This window comes from Strix aluco, chromosome 4, assembly GCF_031877795.1.
Source record: "Strix aluco isolate bStrAlu1 chromosome 4, bStrAlu1.hap1, whole genome shotgun sequence".
In the NCBI taxonomy this organism is placed as follows: domain Eukaryota; kingdom Metazoa; phylum Chordata; class Aves; order Strigiformes; family Strigidae; genus Strix; species Strix aluco.
Window position 1 is genome coordinate 120,309,436 of NC_133934.1, and position 23,660 is coordinate 120,333,095.

A 23,660-nucleotide genomic window follows, 5' to 3' on the forward strand; every position below is an offset into this window, starting at 1 on the left:
ACTGGCATTTGGCTGCATCCATGAAGCTCTACCAGGCACAGGCATGGGCAGCATCCTGCGGGGAGAGGCTGACCAAGCTGCCACCCAAAAAGCAGCTGCAAATCAGCAGTGGGTGCAGATCCACGTGGCTGACAGCTCCGTGCATCGCCTTAGCACCTCTGGTTGATTCACCCAACCTTTTCTGCCGGCATCCCAGAGTCAGGTAACTCTGCTTGCCCAAGGGCTATGGATATCTCCAGGAGACATGGGTGGGCAGCTCCCTCTTGCCTAGGATGCTCCTCAGTGTGGTGGTTTCACAGTGCAAGTACCTGCTGAGCATCAGCCAAGCTCTGATTGGCATCTCTACATGTAGTGAGCAGGAAAAAGACCATCATAGAGAAAAGGGAAAATTTTGGGGTGACGTCTTTTCTTGAAAGTGGAAAAAAAAATATAATTTTTCATGATAAATGAGGACTCCAGAGGTGGGGGTTTTTAAAAGATTTTTTTCCCCCCAGTCTTCCCAACTTCTTCAAGCACAAGAACAGTCTGCATCTTCTGGGAAGGCTTTTAGGTGACTTCCAGACAAGTGAATTTATGGCCTTGCAAGTGCCAGAGAAGCAAAACCCTGATTGTCTGACTCAGATTTGGGCAATTTTAATGTATTTAATGTTTAAGAGTAGCGTCAACATAGCGCTGAGGGATATGGTGTAGTTGGGAACCGTCAGTGCTACGTTAACGGTTGGACTAGATGATCTTCAAGGTCCTTTCCAACCTAGATGATTCTGTGATTCTGTGACTCTGTGATTCTGTATTTGAGTTCCTTTCACCTGATGCCTGTGAGATCAGATGCCTGGCGAAAGGCTGCTTGGTCCCAAGTCTTTCTGGGAGGTGGAACCAGTTGGACACTGAAGTCAAAAAGCCAGGCAAGTCATCATCCTGGGCCTGGGTGACGGGTGCCTTTTGCAGGGACAGCATGAAAGCAGTGCCACTCATGTCACCTCCCACAGGACAGGGTGGCTCCGGAAGGGTCCCTGCAGGCCCCCTTCCCTGCTCTGCGCCCCATGGCTCTCCGTAGCACTCCCGCCCCAGGAGGGGCCAGCCAGATTCTGCAAATCTCAAGGGGATCCTCACATTTTTAATAAGTGGATTCTTTTCCCCAAAGGGGGTGTGTGATGAGAGCTGGATCTCTGAGTCCTTATTTTCTTGTTTGGATCTGAAATATTAAACCCAGGTCAGGGCATTAAACCACCCCTTGTTTAGGCTTTCTTGTGCAGGTATTTTCTCTGTGCTGGGCTGCTGATGGAGACAGCAGGTTTTCCCCTCCCCTCTCTCCCCCCATGTCTCCAATCTTTGATCCCAGCAGCTCTGGAAACTAGGCTTTGAAAATGTAGTGATTTCATAGACGTGTTGATTAGGAAATGAAATTCCAAGAAGCAAATGACAACCTCACTGCATTGCCTGGCTCTACAAGGCTGGAGCTCCCCACCAGGAAATGTATTCTCTTTTTTTTTGACACATCCAGGGTGTTATATTATTAATAAAAAATGCAGACAGAACTTCTTAAGAGAAAATGACTTCCAAAGAAACTGCTTTTTTTCTTTTTTTTTTAGTTTTCCCTGTGAATCTGTAGGCTTCCTTGAAAACAGCTCAGTCCATCCTCTCTTTTGCAGAGCAAAAATGAAACGTACGTTTACCCTGGAGCAGGGACAGTCTCTTGGGCACATAGAAAGACCCCAGGGATTTGTCTGCCCTAGCAGGCTGTTAATCAAGGTTTCCAGTTTCATAGGAAAATGGATTTAATGGAGGATGGAGAGAGGGCTGTAGACCTTCATGGTAATTCTACAGGAAAATAACCCCAGCCTTTCAGTCCTGTGAGGACTGAGTTGTGTCTAGTCCATCCAGCTGGGATGAGGAGAGGACTAGCTGATGTAGCTGCCTCCACAGCAGCCGTGATGCCATACAGTGACTCCAAGTATATCTTTCTTATTCAAACACCACAAAATCCAGCTCTGAAAAACAGTCTTTTTCCCCTTCCCGTCTGTATTAATAGCATCGTGCTTTTTTGAGTGCTCCTGACACTATTCTGAGTATATCAGGCCAGGGTGGGAGGGTATTTTGGGGTTGATTCATCTCATTTTTTGTACTGGGAAAGCAGGGATTGCCCTCAGCAGGGGATAAGCTGCTTGGGCAGCCCTGAACTCCAAGCCTAGGACAAGTGGGATGACAAATCCACCCTGCCTGGTTAGTCACCACTGCAGCAGCTGGGACCTGCCAGCCCTCACCAGGGCCATGCTCCCTCTGGTCCACAGCAGAGAGAAAAAAATACGGAGGTAGGTTCCCGTTTCTGAAAACTCTTTAGAGGCTTGGTGTCTTGGCATCAACCTGAAGACAGCTGCAGGGTGGCTCAGGCTCCTCTTGCTTCACTCATGGATGCATTACTCCCTCAGGAATCAGAACCCAGGGAGCCCAACCACTCAGCATGGTCCCAGCAGAGCTCCTCCCAGCCCGGCCAGCTCAGAGCCATTGGCCCCAGCAGAGCCCGAGGCTGTTTTGAAGGCACCCACCTGTGCAAGGAAGCAACCCCAGGAATGTTTGGGTGGTGGATGCGGATAAGGAGGGCTCAGCAGCTTAGCGGAGAGGCTGGGGATGGGGCAGGATCTGTCAGCCTCCAGCGCCAGCCACCAAGGGCAATGGCAGGGGCTGATCTGGTTTGGTTTCAGAGGAGGTTCAAGGAGCTCCTTGAGGCTGGCAGAACTGCTTCGGGAGGGAAAAAACCTAAATGGGCTGGGCCTCTGCAGAGCAGCCAAGTATCCATGGGGTATCCAGCAGTCATGAGATTGGGTGGTAGTTCAGACCCACTGAAGGGTCATAGCTGAAGCAGAGGGTGGGACTTTGGGGGGGTATCATGATTTGCTTTGTTTCCAGTTGAAAGTTCAATGGAAGGTTTTTAAAGAAGGCTTGAAAGGAAGCTGAGGAGATGTTAGCAGAACCTTTCTGCAAGGTAGAAATACCTCTGCAGGAGGAAGGAGGAAGATCATTCACTGAGAAACATGGCAAATATTCAGCAAAGGAGCAACCAGCCTCTGATTGGCACTGCAGGTTTGATGTGAAAAAGTTGTAAAGGACCTTCCAGGAAAAGACATATAATTTTTTCCTGGATGCAGTGAGGGAAGAGCTAGGGAAGCCATGCAAAGAAAACTTGTCAAAGCAACAAGCCAGGAAAAGAAGCTTTGCAGAAGTGCCTTGAATGGATGCATGTGCTGTGACAGGGGATGTGTCAGAGCCAGAGAGGTTAAAGAACATAAGATGAGAGATGATGCTGCCCTAGATGTGAAGGACTTTATCCTACTCTTCTCTAGCTTGGATATTCAGAAATGGTCTGGCTTTCAAACACTGAACAGAGGTAGACAACAATCATCTTCCCCACCGGCACAGAAAGGGTAAAATTATTTCTCTCTCAATGTGTTGCCTCCCTTCCCTTGGTGCTGCTTAAAAATCACTCCAAAAAATTAAAACCAGGGATCGGCCCTTACATCTGTAGCTTGTTCTGCACAAGACGCCCTGTTGGGAAGGGAGTTTTTCTGGTGAACTGCATAAAACCCATTCTGTGCTCCCCGGAGCTTTTGCTGAGGCAGGCCCACTCCCTCCCATGAATGGAGGCATCCCCAAAACGCTGGAAGCTCATCCCCCCTGCAGCGTGGGGGATGCAGGCAGAAGTGGGGCAGGAGGTGTGAATGCAGAGTGGGCATGGAGTGGGAGAAGGCCAAGCAGCCCCAACCCCGACTGCTGTTCCCTGTGGTATGAGGCTGCTCTGCTCCCTCCAGCTGGCTGCTCTCACCCATCCCATCCCCATCCTCATGCTATCCCCATCCCTGCAAAGAGCAGCTTGCAGGTGACATCTTTGACGCCTCCAGCTCTCTCTCTGCACATCGCGGCTTTTCATCTCTGGCAGCTAATAGCAGAGCGCTGGGGGAAGGGACCATATGCCAAAGCAGCTAGTGTAAGGCACCTTCTTACTAATAACATTACATGCCCTCCTAACAAGAGAAAGGTTTTGATATGTGGTTACATCGGTGACCAGAATATTTCCCCCCTCGCTGCGCTCTAGGTGATACTTCTGCCCCTGTGCTGGTGGCAGGAGGCAGCTCTGCAACGGGACAGGGGACAGAGCCAACTCTCTTTGGAGTGATACCACAAAAATCACAGGCTGGTGGCAACCAGGAGCACGTGCTTCTGCCAAAAGTCCAGTTACAGGAGTATGTGGGGTAAGCAGCTGCTATGCAGTGCAACGGCACTGGAACAAAGGCAGTGGCTGAGTTAATCTGCAGAAAGAGCCACCTTCCTTCACTCTGCTGCCTGCAGGGTGTTTGCTGCAAGTAACAACTGAATCATGACAGCCTGGGGTAATTAGAAGGTATGAAGCTCAGGCTCAGTTCAGCAACAGAGAATCTCACTCCCCTCCTTCCAAGGGACACTGTAACCCCGAGGAGCTCTGATGCTGTCCTAATTAATGATGTATCCGTTAATGGCTGATCCTACACAGGGAATGCAGTTGTGATTCAGACAGCAGCAGCAAGGTGATGGGTTTGCCCATCAGAGGGGAGAAGGTGTCCTGGCATCCTGGTCCTCTGCCAGAGGAGGGGAGAAGCCCAAGGGAGGGTGAGAAGCTGAGCTGCCAGGCCATACTGTCATCCTCTCCAGGTCCTGTCTGCTCCCCACTGCTCCCTCCAGGAGCTAAATTGCATTGTATCACAGCTGTGATTTCAAATGGAGCTGGTGTCCAGGGCCTGGCTGCGGCGATGTGGCAGTGGCAGGAAATTGTGCCCAGGGGGGCTTGGGAGGCCCTGCAGAGCAGTGATGAATGCTCTGTCATGGGGCTACCTGTGGGGGTTTGCCCATGAGCATCCATACCAGGAACCAAAACCCTTCCTTGCTTTTTGCTGGCCAGCCTGACAGACAGCCCGGTAGCTGTGAAGAACGAACTGGTGGTCCTGTCCATCTCTCGGTGCATGGGAAAACATTACTCTGCATCTTTTTCTAAAATACATGGGAGTGCTAAATATACAGGTCTGCTTCTCCAGAGCCCTGGGCTGTGTGACAGTGTTTGCTCCAGTGCGTGGCTGCTGGAAGGATCTGGGGACCAGCCCACACAGGGGAGAGACAGGCTCCCCAGGTTTGCTTTCAGGCTGGGGGAATCCTGATCTGCTTCTGCTCTCTTCCTCCTGGATAACCTTTTCATAAGTCCTCCTGCTTTTTATGCCTGGGACTCGTGAAACCCCTGTCAACAGCAAGTGTTCTCACCTTTGCATGCCTGGAGCTCTCTGGGGACCAGGACCCACCAGAGCAGTTACTACAGAGAGTTTTCCAGGGTCTGTCCCCTTCCCTACCCCTCTTGCCACTACCCAATTCACTGGCCAGAGAGAAGTCACGGGCATGTACATGTTTCAGTATGTGCCTCATTTTTAATGTGTTTATTTTTAGCTTGTTTTTGTGGCCTGTAGAGGATTCCACAGGAAATCCTGCAGCCATGGGATCATGAAAAGCTCAGGTTCCCGATTGTGTTACATACATTAACAGAGATGTGATCTATATGGGGTTTTTTTAAAAAGCAGCTATAAATACTTCCTCCAGCTGCACCAATATCCCCTGGTCCCTCTTCCCTCCATGGCACCTGTTGACACTCATGTACCCAGTTAAGATTAGCTGCTTCGTGGGGAAGGGAAGCCCCAAGCCCAGAGCCATCCCTCCCTGCCCTGTCACAGCAGCACCTGGCCAGCCCATTTCGAGAGGCCGCTTGGGCTGTCAAAATTTGCACAACCCCAAAGGGTCGGCTCCATCGCCGGCTTTGCTTGGCCCAGCAGCGCTGCAGGGGGAAGAGACCCAGGAACCATCCCCAGGTGATGTGGTGGCACCTTGCCATCTGAGCCCAGGGCAAGGGCAGCCCCAGCCTCCTGGCCAGGTAGCACCACCACTGTGAGAAAGTTGTCAGTTCTCGGTCCTGCTTCCTTCCTAAGCTCAGGCCAGCCCAGGAAGCAGGGGTGCTTGGGGCTAGTGTGTGCATGCGTGAGTGTTTTATTTTGCAGCCATGGGGTGTGCTGCCAAGTGCATCATTTCCCTCCAGCTGTGGAAGTGGCTGGCTCTTTTGCAGGACCCCATCTGGGCTCACTGGAATGAGTAATGCCTGCAGGGTTGGCCTGTGCTTGTAAAATACATAGATACACGTGTGTGCAGCTCGGGTTCGTGGCATTCAAGCATGGGGGAGATATTTGGGTTCCTTTGGCTAGAAGAAGAGGGACTTCTCACCCGTGAGAGATGGCTCTCGGTCTCCTCACTGGCTCTGAGCATTGTGGGGGGAAGGTGCTGCACAGGGTCCCCCAGCCTGAGCTAGCACACGCCTGGAGGAAGCATCTGCCGGGAACCTGTCCCATCCATTATGTGGTTTGCACAGCCTCTGAGCTCAATCCCAAAACCCTTTTCCATGTAGAGAAAAACCCAGCAAGGTGAGAGACAGCTGTTCCGGGGGCTGGTCCCTGCTTCCCTGCAAGGATGCCAGCCCCGTCCTGGTGTCCATGGTGGACACTGCTCAGCAAAGTCCAGCTCCAAGCTGTGCCCTGGTTCTCCCAGACCCACGTGTTGTCATTCCTGGCTCCTGGTGAGTCAGTCTCTGGCTGTGCTGGTTGCCTCCACAGCAGCTCTGCTGCTCTGAAGAAAGCCTCAGCCATCTGGGGGAGCCCGCAATATAGCAGTTGCAGACGGTGTTCCCCTTTAGTTCTGGGATGGAGCCAAGACTTTCTTTGTTTATGCAGAAATTATCCCATTCACAAAGAGAGATTCCCTCGCCACTTTCTCCTCTACACAAGAAGCATCCTGTCCTGCTCTCTTGTCCCTCTCTCACTCCCCCGGGTGACCCATTCCACTCCTCACACAACTCAACCTCACCAGGGGCAGCACTTGGACCCAGGCTTCCTGATCCTTGAGACAGCTGGAATCATGATGCAAATGGTTAAATTCCTGCTGGTGGAGAAGTGTGACCAGCCCAGCAAGAGCTGTTCAGACATCTTGCATCTCCTTAGCCCACTGGCTCCAGATCAGGCTGCTGGTGGGAGCTGGTGAGCATGGGATGGAGCTTGGCTTGGGGTCCCAGTGATCCAGGTGAGTGCCATAACCCTTCACACTCCCCTGGCCCTGGGTTTTCCTGGAGAGTCCATCCTGGAGCCAGGACAGCTGCCTGATGAAAGTTTAGCCAAACCTGAAACACAGAACATCTTGTGTTTCATAAATAAGCATCTGCTGGTGAAAGCTCACCCATCGACTACATCGTGAGACCTGGGACCTGATGCAGGAACTGGAAGATTCATTTAGTTCAAAGCTAAAGCAACTGGAAATTTACCCCATCACTTGGAAACTCTTCTGATCTTTGCCTACGCTCTCTTAGACTTCACCTCCGAGCATGCCACAGTCCCAGGCTGGCAGCTGGCTTTGTGTCACATCCCTCTTTGCCAGTGCGCAGGATTGACCGTGAGTCAAGTGAAGCCCTTCTCCCCAGGTAAACCCTGCTGAGGTCCTGACATGGGTCCTGTACAAGGGCTTTCAGACTCGTGTTGTCAGCCATGGGCTGGGTGTGCAGTCCTGCTGTTGCTCTACCCCAGTAGCCCTGGCAGCTTGTACAGATAGGATGGCAGTAATCTTAGGAAAGGCTCATGATACCAGCACAGAGAAGAGCATGGAGGGAAAAATGGGATTACGCACGCTCAACTGATGGAGGAGAAGGCAAAGCCCTGGGTCAGAAGCAGAGGACGGCGAGCTTGGAGATCAATTTGGTCTGTTTATGGAGATTTCAGATTCAGACGCAAAACACTGCAGTGAAGCCCATCCTGGAGGAGCTGTTGTCATGCACCATGGGATGCATGAGGGCTGCCCTGGTCCTCCAACTGCCCAGGGCCTCCTGAATATGGAGAAGGTCTTGGCAGAATGATCAAATATAAGGAGGGGGGGACCAGGAAGAGCAGTATTTGCTTTCTTCTTCCTGGTTCCTCCTAGGCTGCCACTTTTCTCAGGGCTCCTGACAGCCCTTTCAGCTGAAGTGCACTCCAAAAATGTATGCTGGGGTTATGTAAGACTCCGGTACCTTTGGTGACTCACATGCCTTGTCCTAACACGCCATTCCCCAGAGTCATTGTGTAACCTTACTGGGAATGCACGCGGCGGCCAGCCCTGGGGATGGGGAGCTGCAGTGGGGATGGGGAGCCATGGCCCCAGGGGTATCCCCTCCTGGGAAAAGGCAAACCACTGAAGCACCATCTCATCCCTCCTGCATAGGGAGAGGAAGGAGTTCTGCCATGGAGCTGGTCCTGCAACTGGAGGGACTGCTGGGGAAATGAAAAATGTGAGATTCATCGGACTAGAAAATTGTGGTTGACACCCAAACCTGTGGTTTTCCCTGTTGTGTGCTTGTAGTGAAAGGTTTAACGAACGCTTGTATTGAAAGGGCTCGTTGGTAGGAGGGCAGGAAAAGGGATATCTTCTTCTCTCAGGCAGGAAGCCTTCTTCCCGCAGTGAAGGAGCCTGGGTTTTCTCTAAGCAGGAAAACATCAGGATGGACTTTGCTGTCGGCAGTGGAGATATTGGCTGTCTCTCTGGCATAAAAAGAGGATCAGGCCTTTGAGGAGCTCCTGAAGCTTGCAGCGGATGCATGGGCAGGGCGAGAGGCAGCCTGCTTTGTGGCAGGGAGGGGTGCAGGCACCCACGGGCAGCAGCATTGGGAGCAAGGGCAATATTCCCAGTAGTGTCCTGGGGACAGAGCAGCCCCAGGATGTCAGGATAGATAAGTCCATACAGGCAAACGGCACATGGCTCCATCTCGGTGTGAGAGTCTGTGAAGGGGAGCGTGTGTGCCTGTGTACTGGGGAGGGAGTCTGCCCTGGGCTCCTCACAGTCAGATCCAGTCTGCCACATTTCGCCATCTCCTGGGACAGCATCCCCAGAGGCACAGAGAGTGGCAGGGGCTGGCAGAGCAGGGGGGACCTTGTGCTGACCTCACTTTCCCTCCTTATTCACAGTCTGCAGCAGCTGGAAGGACACAAGTTGCACCTGGGCAGCTGCACCTTGGCATTTTGTGTTGCTGTGGCTTGTTTTGGTTTGTTTTTCACTGCCTATTCTGTGTTTCAATGCATGTGCCATGAATTGAGCTCAAACATCTCAGTCCTCCAAGACAGAGGAGTTGCTGTAAATGTGGGTATGTTGAAGGAACACTGAGCACTGGCAAGTCAGCAGCAAACACCTGCTCCTCTGAACTCACACTGTCGAGGAGGTTTGGACCTCATCCTGCCTTGCACTTATGTCTCTCAAAGAAATCAGAGGCACTGAACAGCACACTGCAAGTTCAGCTGCTGCCTTGTGACTTCAGGGCCAGCTCATCAGTTGGGACAAGTCAGGGTAGCTGCACTGAAGGCAGTCCAGATGAGCAGATATTTTCCTGACATCTTGCCAGTCCTTGATTTCTGTCCAGGACTCCACACCTACCCTAGCCTACCTTCTGGTGCAAAAGTGCTGGGTTTGAATCATGCAAAGTATTTGCAGCCTGGCTCATTAGCTGAACTGAAAAATAAAGTTAATGAAACTCTTCTTGTTCAGCCAAGGATCTGGTTCCCAATGTTTATTAGCTCTGCAATGGAGTGATAACATATTGGGGCTGACTCTCAGCTTCATGGCTCCACTTTTAGACTAGTATAAAATCACAGTAATGCAGGCATCAGACTCATTATTTATGATACAGTTACAAATTATACAATTTTGCCCCCTCAGTCCATAGCTAGAAATCACCACTTCCCACATGCGGCATATGCAATGCTTTATTTTTAAAAAATAACTTCTACCTTTCTAAAGAGTAAAGGCAGAGCAAAAAGATGAATTAATGTGACCTATTATTAAGTTATGAAATGCTTACAAGCCCACAAAACCATGCAACTATTCTGCTTCCTTGGGAAAGAGGGCCACTAAAACAAATTTCAGAGCCAGAACCTTGCCTGGTGAAAAGCAGAAGACACTGGCTTCAGCAGAAGTCTCTGTTCCCTACTGCAGAGTCGGTTCCCAGAAATGCCTCTCCAAGAAGTCCAGCACTGGTGACGTTGAAGGATACTCATGAGAAGCAAGCCAATTATTTTCCCAGATTAATAGGGCAGAAGGATCCACAAGTTGTATTCTAATGGCTACAACCACATGGCCACCATGAATTAAGTTTGCCAGCCAGCCTCGTGGGCTGCTTGGGCACAGGATGTCTCTGCCGACCGGCAGCGCTGCCTGCTGTCAGCATGGCCCGGCCTTTCTTACTGTAAAACCTGTTTCAGTCACTTACATTTTGCCAGGCTCTAGCCACCTGGTCTGGCCTTGGAGGTGATGGCTGGCTGCCGCGCTGGAAGAACTTGGTCAAGGTAGTTTGGCAAAGGTGAGGCTGGGGGATGATGTGTTTTGTCCTTGACCTTTTGGGAAAGCTCTGGGATGAAGAGGTAAAGAGAAGAGATGTGGGTATCTTGGGGACAGAGGGGGAAAGTCTGAGGTGGGGGTGGGATGGATGAGGAGGAGCAAGTTGGGATAAGGAGCTGGGGGAGAGGAAGACATGGACCTCAGAAGACATGGGACAGAAAGAGGGAAGAGGAGTCCCTTCTCCACATTAGGATGTGTCCCCTGAAATGCCTGGGATGAACAAAATACTCCCATCTGCATCTCTCCTCCATCATCAGCTGAAACCTTCTGGTCCTACGTCTCATGTCGGTTGACACCTTGTGGATGGCAGCCTTCCACTGTGACAAATGCTTTGTTAGCTCCCATCACACTTCTCCCTGGTGGCCTCGGCACTCTGGCTCTGCTGCTGACCCTGTCACCAAGGCATGGTGGGCCTGCTGGGGACCTCCAGTTTGATTTGCTGCAACCCAGGAGTGCCCATGCAGAGGCAAGCACATGTGCAAGCGACCTTCAGAAAGCTGAGGTTACACAGCTGGCCACTCCAGAGTTAAGAGACGCCAAACAAAGGCTGGATCTGCATGTTTCTCATTTCACCGTTTCCTCAAGGCTCCCCACCCAGACTCATGTCCACGCACTGAATGGACGGTTCCCACCTGCAGAACAATGGCTAAGCAAAACTCCTGCTTGGAGAGATACCTGAAGCAGCCCTGTGTGAGCCCTAAAGCAGTTCAACTGCTGAGCTAAGGGGAAATTAGCCTGCTCCGTTGTGCTAATGCATTTATATTGCCCCTGGTAGAGGTACCCACTTTAACCCAGCTAACCACACAGCATGGCCGTGTGCTGTCAGTGCATCCTGGCAAACAGCTCCAAGATTTTCCTTTCTCCATGCTGGCCAACGTGTCATCTCCATGCTGGCCAACATGTCATCTCCATGCCACCTTTACAGCTGATTGCACAATCTTCCCTTGGACTTCAGCATCTGGAAGTTTCACAGTCCCTGTTGAATCCAGCTCTGCAGCCTCGCCACCTCCGGCAACAAAGCAAAGGGGATTCCTCTCCCACGAGCAGCTCTGTGCCTCCAGAGCAGGTCCTGTACACGGGGGCTCTGGAAAGGCAGCGTGCGGTCCTGTAATTGAAGCCTGGATCCTAATGTACAAGTACAGGGAGGCCACATGCTGGCTGATTTACTTTGTAGTTTGAATAGCATTTCTTTAATGTAGGTGGGTTGTTTTTTGGTTGAGTTTTTTTTCGTGCGTGCGAGAAACATAAATAGGACTTCATCTTTTATGCATTTTCTTGTGCCTTCCAGACCCAGAACTCCTCTCCATCATTTGACATCGTTCCTTGTTTTGAAAGACGCACTTACTAGAAAAAGATATAAGGGTGTTTTCATTGCAGTACATCATATTCACATACATAAAATATTAAAAGCAACACAGTTGAACCCAGAAACAATGCAGTACTTTAGAAAATAGTGTTAGTCTTTTCCCTAGGTGTTAGAAAACGTGATAAATCCTACTCTGTTATATACTACAGCTTCCAATAATTCCTAAGGGGAGCATGTGTCATGCTTACAGATACCGGGAGGGTCTGTTATGAAGGGAGCAGAAGGTGGTTTCCTGTTATATGTACGCACACACACAGGGATATAAATGTGTGTGTGTGTGTGTATGGATGCTTACATAGCATTTGTCAGCGCTGCCAAGACGAATTGGCTGTGTCTGCCTCACACTGCTATCTGCCGAGGACAGAGTGCATTTCCCAAGTCCTCTCCCAGCCTGTGCCGGGTCTTCCCAGAGAAGCTCTGAGAGAGATCCTGAAGTCCAAGGGCACAATGCCATGGAGGGGGCTACGGGACATGGCAGCGGATGGCAAACATGGAGCAAACAAGTCTTGCGGCAACAGCACACTTCCCTTTAACCAGCAGCCTTGTTAAAGGAGCCCTTTAATGTCCTCCAAACATGCCCGCTCAACTCATTGCTGTCAGACTTCAGTCCCAGGTGAGCCCAGGCTTGGTCTCAGGTGGCTGCAGGTGATGCCTCAGACCTTCAGCAGTGTCCCCTGAGGACAAGTGCCCTAGCAGGTTGTCTGCCTCATGTAAGGAGGCAGAACGATTTTCCTCCTCTTAAAGGGTGTCCTAGAGGCTCATCCCCGTAACAACCAACTGCAATATTCTCTGAAGCCAGGTAGTATTAGGAAACAAGAGCTCAAACCATCCAGGACCATACCCAGCATGGGACCTAATGTGGCCTCTCAGTTCGCTCCTCCTTATGAGTGGAGCAGATTTACTCAAAAGGAAAATTCTCCCAGGGTTAGTGCCTGCATGTTTTTCCAGCCACTAGCTCTTTCCCCATCCCTCAGATCCATGTGCTTTTCCAGTCTGTCAGATCTTCCTTCATGTCCCGTGTGTGTGTTCCCTTTCTCCTCTCCTCCCGCAGCCTCCTGCAGCCCACCCAGCCCCGGCCCCTCCGACGGCGACCTTCTCTTCCCCTCCCAGGGCAAGGTCAGCAGGAAACAGCACTGCTCCCATCTCCCTGCTCACTGCAGTTGAAACCATTTCATCTGCTAATGTAGACACACAAAAGTGCTTTCAGCAAGAGCAGTTTGAAAAATAGGAGCAAGCATTTACTGAATCTTTAAAAATCTGAAAGTCATCTCCATTCTGCTGGCTTCTGGATGGAGGAATCTTTCCCTTGTTCTACAAATCTTAGGAAAGTTTTATATTAAAAATTATTGGTGGGTCATGGGTGCTTTGGTTCTCTCTTCCTTTTTTTCATCTCACTACTGAAAAAAAGGGTAAATATAAAAGGTTCCTAAAGCATTCAAAGTCATACCCCTGTATTTCTCTCCAATATTATCATGTTTTTTGAAATCAGATTGAAAAATCTGTAATTATTGTGGAAGTTTTAAAACAAATTTAAAGGGCTGACTCCTCAAAGTTCGGGTGGCTCAAGCTTCAGTAGCCACAAAAGAAAGTAAAACCAAAACCAACAGAAAATACAAAATTCCTTTTATGGGCAGAAAATGTTAATGGCAGAAACATTAAAGGTGTTAATAGCACCAATGCCATATTCAGCATCTCCTATAAATGGGGAAGGGAATGTTACTGTTGGCAACCTTAGGCAATGACGGGAAGTATTTATTAGCTCAGTGGGATCCTATATTTGCAAGGGTAAATCCTGCCAGCAAGACTTATCGCTCCGTTGCCAGAGTAGCAAAGAGGCCAGGGAGAAGGTGGGTGGCAAAGTGGGCATTCAGTGAGGGCAGGGGAGGGGTGCAGAGCCCTCTGAAAGCAGAACTCCCCAGACAAGAGGGTTCCTAGGGCTCCCCACCTGCCCCGCTCCCAGCAGCTCACGGCTGCAGCTGCTCCGATGGTATTTTTATGAACAGTAAAAGGAGACTTTGGTCCAACAAGTCCCAGGAGAAGCAGCAGGCTAAAAAAAGGGAAGGGCAAAAGGGAAGAAAAGCAATGAATAGTAATTAATGTAATAGAGTTGTAGTTAGGTGTTTGCCTGTAAATCATGTGATGCTGTATTACGTATGAAAAGAAAATCAGTGCAAGCTATTCAAAGGGAAACTCCATAATACACGGTAAAAACTCTTCAGCTGTACACCGCAGGCTGGATTTTCTCTGTGGAGAATACCTGCAGCATGCAAGGGACTTCACTGCCAAAAGGGGCTATTCATTTATTAGGTTTATATAGTGGCAGGCACTTCAAGCAAGTCATGCAGAGCTATGTGATTCATACAGACCACAGACCTAATCCCAAAACATTTATTGTCATCAGTGAAAAGAAGGCTAAGCTGTGACTGGCACTCTTGGCCAGTCTATTGTGGGGCAAAGATGCCCCATTCCTCCAAAGCCTGAGCTGGGAGCATGTCTTCCCTGCCGGGGAGCATCAGCCAGGCTTGCTGCAGGGGCAGCTGGGGGAAACCTGGCCCTCACCAGCAACCTCAAATCCCTGTTCAGACAAATACAGATGCAGATGAATACAGGACTTGAGTTTATTGTTTGTGTGTGTTTGAAATTATTATAGTCCCAATTCCTGCTTTTTATTTTAATAATATTAAAACATTCTTTCTAATTCATTTTGTTCTTCTATGCATCTTGAAAACTGTCCTGTTTTTAGATGATAAAACATCCTCTCTCTCCAAAAGTGTTTTTATGTTCTTGTGTGATGTGAATTCAAATCAGGATTGGGGCAACAGAATTAATGTCATATTTTTCCAATTCAAATTGAAGCTGTTCACCTTCTAGCAGGTATTTTCAAACCAGCAGCTCATCTTTTCCTATGAAGCAAGCCCAAATATGTTATGTATGTGTCATCTCCTTGATGTTCTGAAACAAACAAACAAAAAAGTGATGATGTCACTACACATCTACAGTAACAGTAGTAAATGTGGGGCTGTTTCTTCATCTCCTGGGTTGCTGTCATTGTTTGAGGAGAATGGAAGGCAAAAGGTGGTTTTAGCACTAGAAGAGCAAAGGTGCTGTGAAGCACCATGCAGGGGACCATCCACAAAACCCATCTGTGCCGTGAATCCCTCTGACCAGTCTACTACAAATCCTTTCTTTGAATCATCCATGATTTAAAAGACCCTTTGTAGCCATAGTACTTGGCTGCGATATAGAAACTTGGGATAAACATGCAAATGAAGTATTTCTTCCCATGCTTTTGCAAAGGTTGTTTATGATTGTAGAGTTAATTCATTGTTCAAGATCCCCTTGTTTCAGTAGAATATAACACAACTAGCTTTGTCAGGTATATTATCAAGGATGTCTTCAATGCATAAGACAGCACTACAGCTGTGTGTGATCTCCAGTAACTTTCTGGGCAGTAAGGAAGATCCAAAGGCAAGCAGATGTTGGGAAAATTTTTGGAAAAGGTAGAGAGAGAGATCTAAGTATTTATAGGCTTGTCTCCTGACATGAGTCCCAGCAGTATGATGGAATGACTCATATGGATCTAGATTAACAAAGAATTAAGGGAGGGAAATATAATTAATGCCAATCAACAGGAATTTATGGGAAGAGACCCTTTCAAACTGACTTGTTATCTTTCACCAAGTAGATTGCAAGATTGAGCGATAAATGTAACGAAGCTGATGTAAAACACCTGGGCTTCTTTAAGGCCTTTAACTTGTTGCAGCAGGACATGTTGATTAAGAAACCGGAACAATACAAACCCAACGTGACACATATAAAATGGTTGTCTAACTAATCATCCCTTAAACACCACCCTGGTGTTCCTGGAAGGGTGCTTGGGGCACCATGGGCAGCAGGCACTGCTCCCTGGGATGTCTGGCTCAGTGTCCTCCTCCAATCACCTATTGAGCCTTCAGTCCTTGCACCCCTTCCCTCTGCTCACTGGAAGACCCTGGTAATCAGCTGGTTTTTCTCGGAGTTGTTTATTTTCCCTCTAGCCCTCTCCCACCTTGGGATGGCTGGTGTGCTGTGTGTGAATTTTCAAGGTGGCAACTACTTATCAATGATTTTTTAACAGCAGAAAAATGCAATATGGTCCTGTAACCCTGCACAATCAGTTCTTCATCTGCACCAATTGATATTTTATCAAGGACTGTAAATAAACAAAAGGATTACTATTAAGCTTTATAGATGACACCAAGAGGGAGAGAAGAGGTTAAAGGATGTATCAGTGGTATGGAGCAAACCAGTCTGCAAAATTGTGTTCAGGTGAACTATATACATTTGAGTATGACCAAAGTTAAAAATCATACTTGTAGGAATAATAAAGCATAGTTTCAAGATAGGAGATATGTGTGTGGAGGAGAAGGGTCAGAGATTCTGGAAAGGGCACATGAGTCACAGCTGAACGTGAGTTTCCAGAGTTACAGTATCTGAGAGGGCTAAAGGGGTTCTTTGGCCATGGCATCAGCAAAATAAGCTGTATCATGTCTGTATTTGGGTTTTGTGATATTACAGCTGGGATACCGTGTTCACGTCTGATATCCGCAGCACAAGCCAATAGATAAGGTGCAGACGAACCAGAGAAAACATGCACGCTAGTGCTTACAAATTGGAATAGGATGCCTTTTGGTGACAGACCCCAAGATTTCAACCTCTTCAGTCTCTTAAAGAGATGGCTGTGCGCTGAGCTGAGTCCTGGTTGGGAGTAAAAGTTTGACCATCCACGAGACAAAAGCAGGAAGCTGTCATTAGTAGGCATATCCAGAGCAGAAACAAAGGTTTCTAATAGTGAGGGGGAACAATCACATGGACAGTTTTCATGGATTGCTCTGGCAATATTTAAATGAAAGATACAATCTAAATCAAATGCAAGTTACTCCAGGGAAATCCACACAGAAGGACTTCAGGGCTTGGTTCTGCCAAAGCTTTAGAGACCATAAGAGCAAGAAACCAGACCTTCACCTGAGGTGCCTTCAGAGATTACTGAGGCTCAGCCCAAACTTGGACCTGAACACATATAAACAAGGTGGACTTACATGTGAGTTTGGGTGTATACTGAGCTGTCTGTGTAGACACACTTGGAGGTCTCTGGAGAATAAAGGATTCTTCTCAGAGAAGAGCAGGGAAAGGGTATAACCAACAGGGACGGCAGCTGAGAGGCTTTGCTGACCACTGAAGGTGCAAATAGTTATTACAGGTGGGAGCTGCAGGTTTCCCTGATAGATGCTCTGGGGTTGGAGAGGGAGAAGGAAGCTCTGTCTAACAATTCCTCGGGAAGCCTCTCCAAACAAAACCCAGCTCCTTGGGCTTATCGTGGGCCCTGGGAATTTCAGCCAAGCTGTGTACTTTCCATTAGCCTGTTGACAATTTCAGATGTTCCTTGTCAAACAAGCATGGGCTACACCATTTTTAGATAACCTGTGCTCAAAAACCCTGGAATTTATCTCACCGCTATAAAACAATTACTTCCCACTAACACTCAGGCACACCAATTATTAATTTGCACTTGAAAACATGACATGTGCCAGAGTCACCTATTCTTTTCCCATCATTGTGAATGGAGTCTTTGACTCAGTATCAACCACACAGGAAACAGCACAGGAGGAACACTAAGATGCCTGACTCAGACGGCAAAGCACCCGAAAGGATTTATGTTTAAGATGCGGCTCTGTTGAGGTCATACACTAGTAGGAATGGAAGAGGCTTGTTATAAAACACCTATTTTAGCTTCAAGCATACGGAGTCAAACTCAGAGCTAGCATCACCACCAACTGGCTTCTTGTCCTTTGCATTTCTTTTGTAACCCACAAGGCATCAGGTTTATGGAAAGCTAAGGAGATATTTTCAACTCTCTCACTTTTCTAAACATTGACCTTATGCCAACCCATGAGAGCAATGCTCTCACCGGGCTCTCTGGAGCAGTGTGATTCTGTCCCAGAGCCTATGATCCATACAGGCATTTGCGTCAAATGGTGGTGGGATTAGCGCAGTTCACGCACTTGATAGCAATCCCATCACGAAGGTTCACATCTCATGCACCATGCCATATGGCTCTGCAGGCACAGCACAGCATGCTTGGCCTTACAGGTAAGGAATTAAATGAGGCGTGCGGTCCAGGAAGCGCCACTGTTTTCTCATAGTCGCAGACCAGTGCCTGAACCTCTCTGATACCTGAGAAATGCCGAGTAAGTGCACTGCCACGGCCGCTCTGCTGTCCCCAGAGACTTGTTCTTCTCCTGTATGGAAAGGCAAGTTTGGAAGTTAAATGGGTATGGATCAAAGGAAGAAATCAACATACACAAAATCTTCTCTCACCTTTCAGATCTCATTCTCTGTTGGACATGAAGCCAAGAAAGAAGATCTTTTCTCTTTACATTGTTTTATCTGCCATCAAAAACACATTTTGCCCTAGCCTTGCAGTGGGTTGCACTTGGGCCTTATTACAATTGAGCATAGACTATTGATTCAGGTTGCAGACAGTAATCAGTCCTTTTCTATCAATAGCTTTGTCATCACCATTTTCAAAATCACATACTTCTTCCTACTATAAAATACTGTTAAGATTATGTATTCTGTGGAAGTTAAAATTTTAAAAACAAATACAAATAATGATTTCAAACACAAGTAATGACTTCAGTTTTAAAGGCAACACTGATGATGACACAGTCCTGGAAATCTTCCACCGCATGGGATTATCTTAGAATTTCTACAAGGAAAAAAACCAATTAGGTGTCAGAAAAGGAATGAATAATACTGGTTACATCCCTGTGGATGTAACACATTTAAAAAATGTGTTTTGTAAAGGCTTAAAGAAACACCAGAAATTTGCAACTATCAGTCTAAACTGATATTTTTGTATAAACTAAAATTACTTAACATTTGGGCAGATTCCCAGCTGGTGTATACTGTCATAGCTGCAGTGCACAATGAGGCAGCTATAACAATTACATTAGCTGAATCTCTACTTGCCTCTACCCACTGATGCTGTTCACTCCTCAGCCTTTAAAGTGAGGTGAGCGGAACAGAAATTCCTCAGTCAGTTCTTCGTTTGCAATCCTTCTTCCAGAATTAAGTCTCAAAATCCATGCATTTGAATACATTAAAATCAATCTTTATGTTTGGTCCACCAATTATAATCAATTCCAACATTTTTTGTTCTGATCTCAAATGCTGTTAAAGTTAGGGTCTATTCTCTCTGTGCAGTGCAGTGTTAAGAGATTCTTAGTGTGACTTTTAACATCCAGAAGAAAAGTAATCTAAATTCTTCACAACAATGTTGGTTTGTATCATATTGTTTTCTTTTGTTTTCTGTGTGCGGTGACGGCCAAAAGAGTGACATAAAAAAAGGCACCTTAACTAGCAGATCTGTTTCCTGTGTGTCTTTGAGTCATATTCTCCAACTCTACTGGCAAAAACAAGTTTTTACAACTGCTAGCACTGTAGCCAGTACAGCTCAAAGCGCAAGTTGCAGCCTGGATAACATACAAACATTGTCATCTAAGTCCCACTTACGAAATCACTGTCACTATCACTAGCGATAGCACAAGAAGCAGAAAGCATGATTTGATTATCAGACTGTTTTTGAGTTTTCAGAACCTTTAGATAGCAAAAAAATCAACTTCTGATTTATGAATGAAGCTTAAGTAGTATCTGATAATATGCAGAATATTTATGGATGATAAAGAAATAGGAAACCTATGCAATCAGGTTTTTTTACTATGGCCCAATTTCTAAGAAGAAAATGAATACACTTTGAAATGAACTAATCTGCTTAAACAGGAGAAACAGAATATAGCAACAGTGAAATATAAAAGAGAGTAGCTGCTATGCAGTTTGTCATCGCCCATGCAAGTTTTGCTACATGGAAAAAACAGTGCTAATCAATGCTGTTGTTTATTGGCAATAAAACAGCAAAAGCAGCTGCTGTTATTTTTGTGGTCTCAAGCATTTCTTAAAAAGTTCTTATTTCAGAATCACTTTACCAGTCAGAAATGTGACTCTGAAAGACACAAACAGTCCTTCCCCACAACTGCCCTTCCCCCTGCACCCTTTCCCCAGCCCCTTTTAGTCTGGACTGCAAGTATTAAATGTGGGCTTCACTGAAGGCGACAGTGGAACTCCTATTGTATCAAGTGCCTAGGCTTTTCACCTAACTATCCACCATTGTATAGTTCAGATTTTATCGGAGTGACTACTGCTTCCATAGAACAGCAACGCAAGTACCTGTAACACAATGCTTAGTTTACTTTAATACCCCTTCATGCCTGTGCATAGAACTTCCACAGATCTCAGCTGCGTCAAGGCTCAGGACAGGCAAACCCGTAGGTGCAAACAGCATTACTGAGCTCGGTGTGCTGCTCACACTCCATGAATTGCTCCCGGGCTGCAATGCCTGCAGTTCAGCCTTCTCACGCTGGCCGGAGTGCCCACGAGTGCAGGGGGAGAGCATTAGTCTGGTTAACAACCCAAGTAAACTTCTGACTATTTTTTACCCTTTTTCTGACACTGTCATAAGTCAGTTACAAATTTTTACAAACACATTATAAAGAACATATTCTACTGGCAACCGAAAAGAAAAAGATGAAGCAGCAGCCCTGTGGCAAAAGCAGTCAGGAGATCTGGATACTTTTCCTGGCTTCGCTTCAGACTTCGTGACTGACCTTGGCAAGCCAGATAGAGGCAATCCCACTCCCTTCTCTGTGCAAAGGGTCCTGCCCGCTACTCAGAGAGAGCGGCTCCACTACGAGTATGCACCGTCTGCGCATATACATACATGGACACATAGTACATACAGAAATACAGATCACTTGCACAAGAGGCAACTATTCAAATCCAAAATTCCTGTCATTGACACAGAGCAAGGCGTTAGCTTGAGAGCAAGGAAGGAAGATAAGACGCCATGCAAGTCTACTGGGTTTCTCCTCCTGCAGGTCAGGTGTTGTGGAGCATTTTGTAGTCCTGATGATGAAGTAACAGACAAGCAACTTATTTATTGGGTGGTCTTCAAAGGCTATCTTTCCTTGCTCACGTCTCTAAAAGTGAGGAAAATATTACCTACATTGTAGGATGGATTTCAAGGCTAAGCTGGTAAATATTTGTAAGAGACATAAACTTTGTCAGATAAACTATGCTTTAGAAAGACAAAATGTTATCTCTAGGCTGCCAGATCCCCAGAGGTGCCAAGTTTCTACAAATCCCACCAGATCTACCTTTTTTTTCTACCGAGGCTCGTATTTTCTCTGTAAAAACCAGATTTGTTTCTAAGCCACCTATATGATGAATAAACACAAGTTACTTCTCCTTCTCATTTTTAATTCATCATTAGATCTACTCATAACTATACCGAGATCTTCCTTGTACACTTAAAAATGATTGTGCAGAGTAACGACTGGATACATGAAGCATGTTTTGATAGCCCAGGCTTCCACCCTCCTCCACCAAATGAACAAAGCACCCAGTTGGTATGAAAACGCAGTGCTGGGACACTTTCTGGACGCCTGACTGCAGCAGGTGAGAGCTGCCAACACCAGCCTCAGACCCCCCAGGTGTGAGTTCCTTTCTTTACCACACACCATCTTCTGGTTGGCCAAGTCCAAGAAAAGGGAAGACATGCTTTGGCAGAAGAAGACCTGCGGACCAAACGCTGGCCGCCGCTGCACAGCAGACACATTTCTGGAACTACACGTTAGTGTTCCTGCTCGTGGCTGTGAGCGGGCAGCAGGGCCTGGCCCCGCGTCCCTTCTCCGGCCGAGGGCTGGCTCCCCAAGGAGGAGATGCTGCCATTTCTCCTGCGGCTTCCTCCCCTCTGCCCCACGGTGCCCCCCGACACCCGAGCTCCCCGCCCCTCCTCACACCGTTTCTCCTCTCACCCCCGGCCGCCCCAGGGGTCCCGCAGCTCCCCGAGGGCCTGTTTCGGAGACACCCCCACCCCCCCACACCGCTCCCGGACGCGCCGCCCCGGGGCTGCTCCGGGGGGCGAAAGGCGGCCGAGCCCTGTCGGGGACGGGCAGGGCGCCAGCTAACCGATCCCCGGAGGACGGCGAGGGGGCTCGCCACACCAGGAGGGGCCCTGCCCCGGTTGCCTACCGGCCCCCCGCCCCGCCCCGCCCCGCCGCGGGCCCTAGCAACAAGCCGCCGGCGCCGGCCTCCCCGGCGCGGCCGGGCGGGGGGCGGGCCCTTCCGGTTCATGTCGGAGCTGGGCTCGGCGCGGAGGAAGCCGGGCGGCCATCTTGGCTCGTCCGGGAGCGGCGGAGGGGCGGGGGGCAGGCAGGCGAGCGTCGGGCAGCCACCCAGCTTCCCCAGCCCGGCCGCGGCCCGCGGGGTGCCGGCCTTCTCGGAGCCTGGGGCGGGCGGGCAGAGGCGGGCCGGGATGCCAGCGGCGGCCCGGTGAAGCGGGGCCGCGGCGGGGGAAGGAGAGGGGAGCCCCCTCGGCGCGGGCCTGCGCTAACCGCCGTGCCCCGGCTGCAGCGGAGAGGGGCCGGCAGAGCAGCCGGGCTGCGCGGCGCCCCGCTGCCGCCTCCTCCTCCTCCCCGCCCGCCCTGCGTTTCCCTCCCCGCACACCCCGGAGCCGCTCCCTCGCCGCCTCCCTTCCCCCGGCTCCATCCCTCCCCGCTTGATGAGGCGCCCCTCTCCCCGCTGCTGACCCCCGCGGACCCCGGCCTGGCTGTAGGATGAGCCCGGAGGACTCGGAGGGGGCGAGGCCGCTCCGTTCCCTGAGGGGGATCTAGCTCGGGCGTGGGGCGCCGCCGGAGGGTGGGGGGCACCGACGCGACGCCGCCCCCCGCCAGCCACCTCGTCCTTCATGGTGGCTCCCTGCGACCACCATCTCCGAGCAGACGCGCAGCCCGGCCCGGGGGCCCGTGTGTGTGTGTGTGCGCGCCGCCGTCGCGGGCAGCGCGGCCGCCCGAGTGAAGTAAAATGTCCACTCGGACTCCATTGCCCACGGTGAACGAGCGCGACACCGAGAACGTGAGTACCGCCGGCCGCGGGGGGACCGGCCCGCGTCCCCTCCCCTGGCGCCGCCGGCTCTGGGGGCGCCCGTCGGGGCGCGGCCCGGGGGCACCGGGCCCCGGCCAAGCGGGGGGGGGGGAAAGGGCATCGCCCTGCGGAGAGCTGTCATGAACCTCTTGCCGCTCGTACTGTGCCCAAATTACCGATTTATTTTAAATTATTTTTCAAGGCCCCCACCGCACGGTTCGCCTGTGCAGTAGCGTTTGCGGGCATCCCTCCCCCAAACCCGGTGTCCCCTCTCTGACGCTTTATTGGGGTATCTCCGGCGGCGAGGATCGGGTTGGTTATGTTAGTAACGGGGGAGAGAAGATCCGCGGTGGGGAGGGGGGTCCTGGTGGGCTGCTGTCTTCTCCTTATGTGCAAACTTATTACTAAAAGCAGCCGAATAAACCTCCGGTAAATGGATGGGAGTAATTCTGCTTTGGTAGGGGTGGGCTGGGTGACCTAGATAATAGGCCTCTTCCCTGCTTAATTTGCAGGGTTCTCGATGATAATGATGCTGTTAGACTAGTCACCTGTTCAGATGACATTAAAAGGGTTTCTTTATTGGAATTACCTTCTAGATAAGACCCTGTTCCTCCTTTCCTCCTCCTTTTTTTTTTTTTCCCCCCCCTTAATAAAGCCAGGGTTTAAGAATTGATGTTTTATTTACAAGATTGAGTCAAACACTGTATTAACAATCGCACAGGTCGTATGCTAAAGGAAGAAAGGAAAAAAAAAAAAAGTAGTCCTACCACATGAGCAGATAGCCACAAATGAAGCTCAGTAGGAGACTCCCTTT

General features: G+C 49.3%; 1 protein-coding gene across 18 annotated transcripts in view; it reads left to right on the plus strand.

The window, feature by feature from the left end:
- The first annotated feature begins 22,096 nt into the window (after nucleotides 1-22,096).
- Nucleotides 22,097-23,660, plus strand: part of MARK3 (microtubule affinity regulating kinase 3) — a 64,177-nt gene continuing 62,613 nt past the window's right edge. For 8 of the 18 annotated variants that reach the window (XM_074825190.1, XM_074825193.1, XM_074825191.1 and 5 more), the window contains exon 1: nucleotides 22,098-22,837. In XM_074825190.1, coding sequence (XP_074681291.1) covers nucleotides 22,787-22,837 — 51 coding nt within the window. In that variant the 5' untranslated portion in view covers nucleotides 22,098-22,786. Of the gene's footprint in view, nucleotides 22,838-23,660 lie in introns of all 18 variants that reach the window. The other 10 variants (XM_074825196.1, XM_074825198.1, XM_074825200.1 and 7 more) reach the window with 3 other exon arrangements.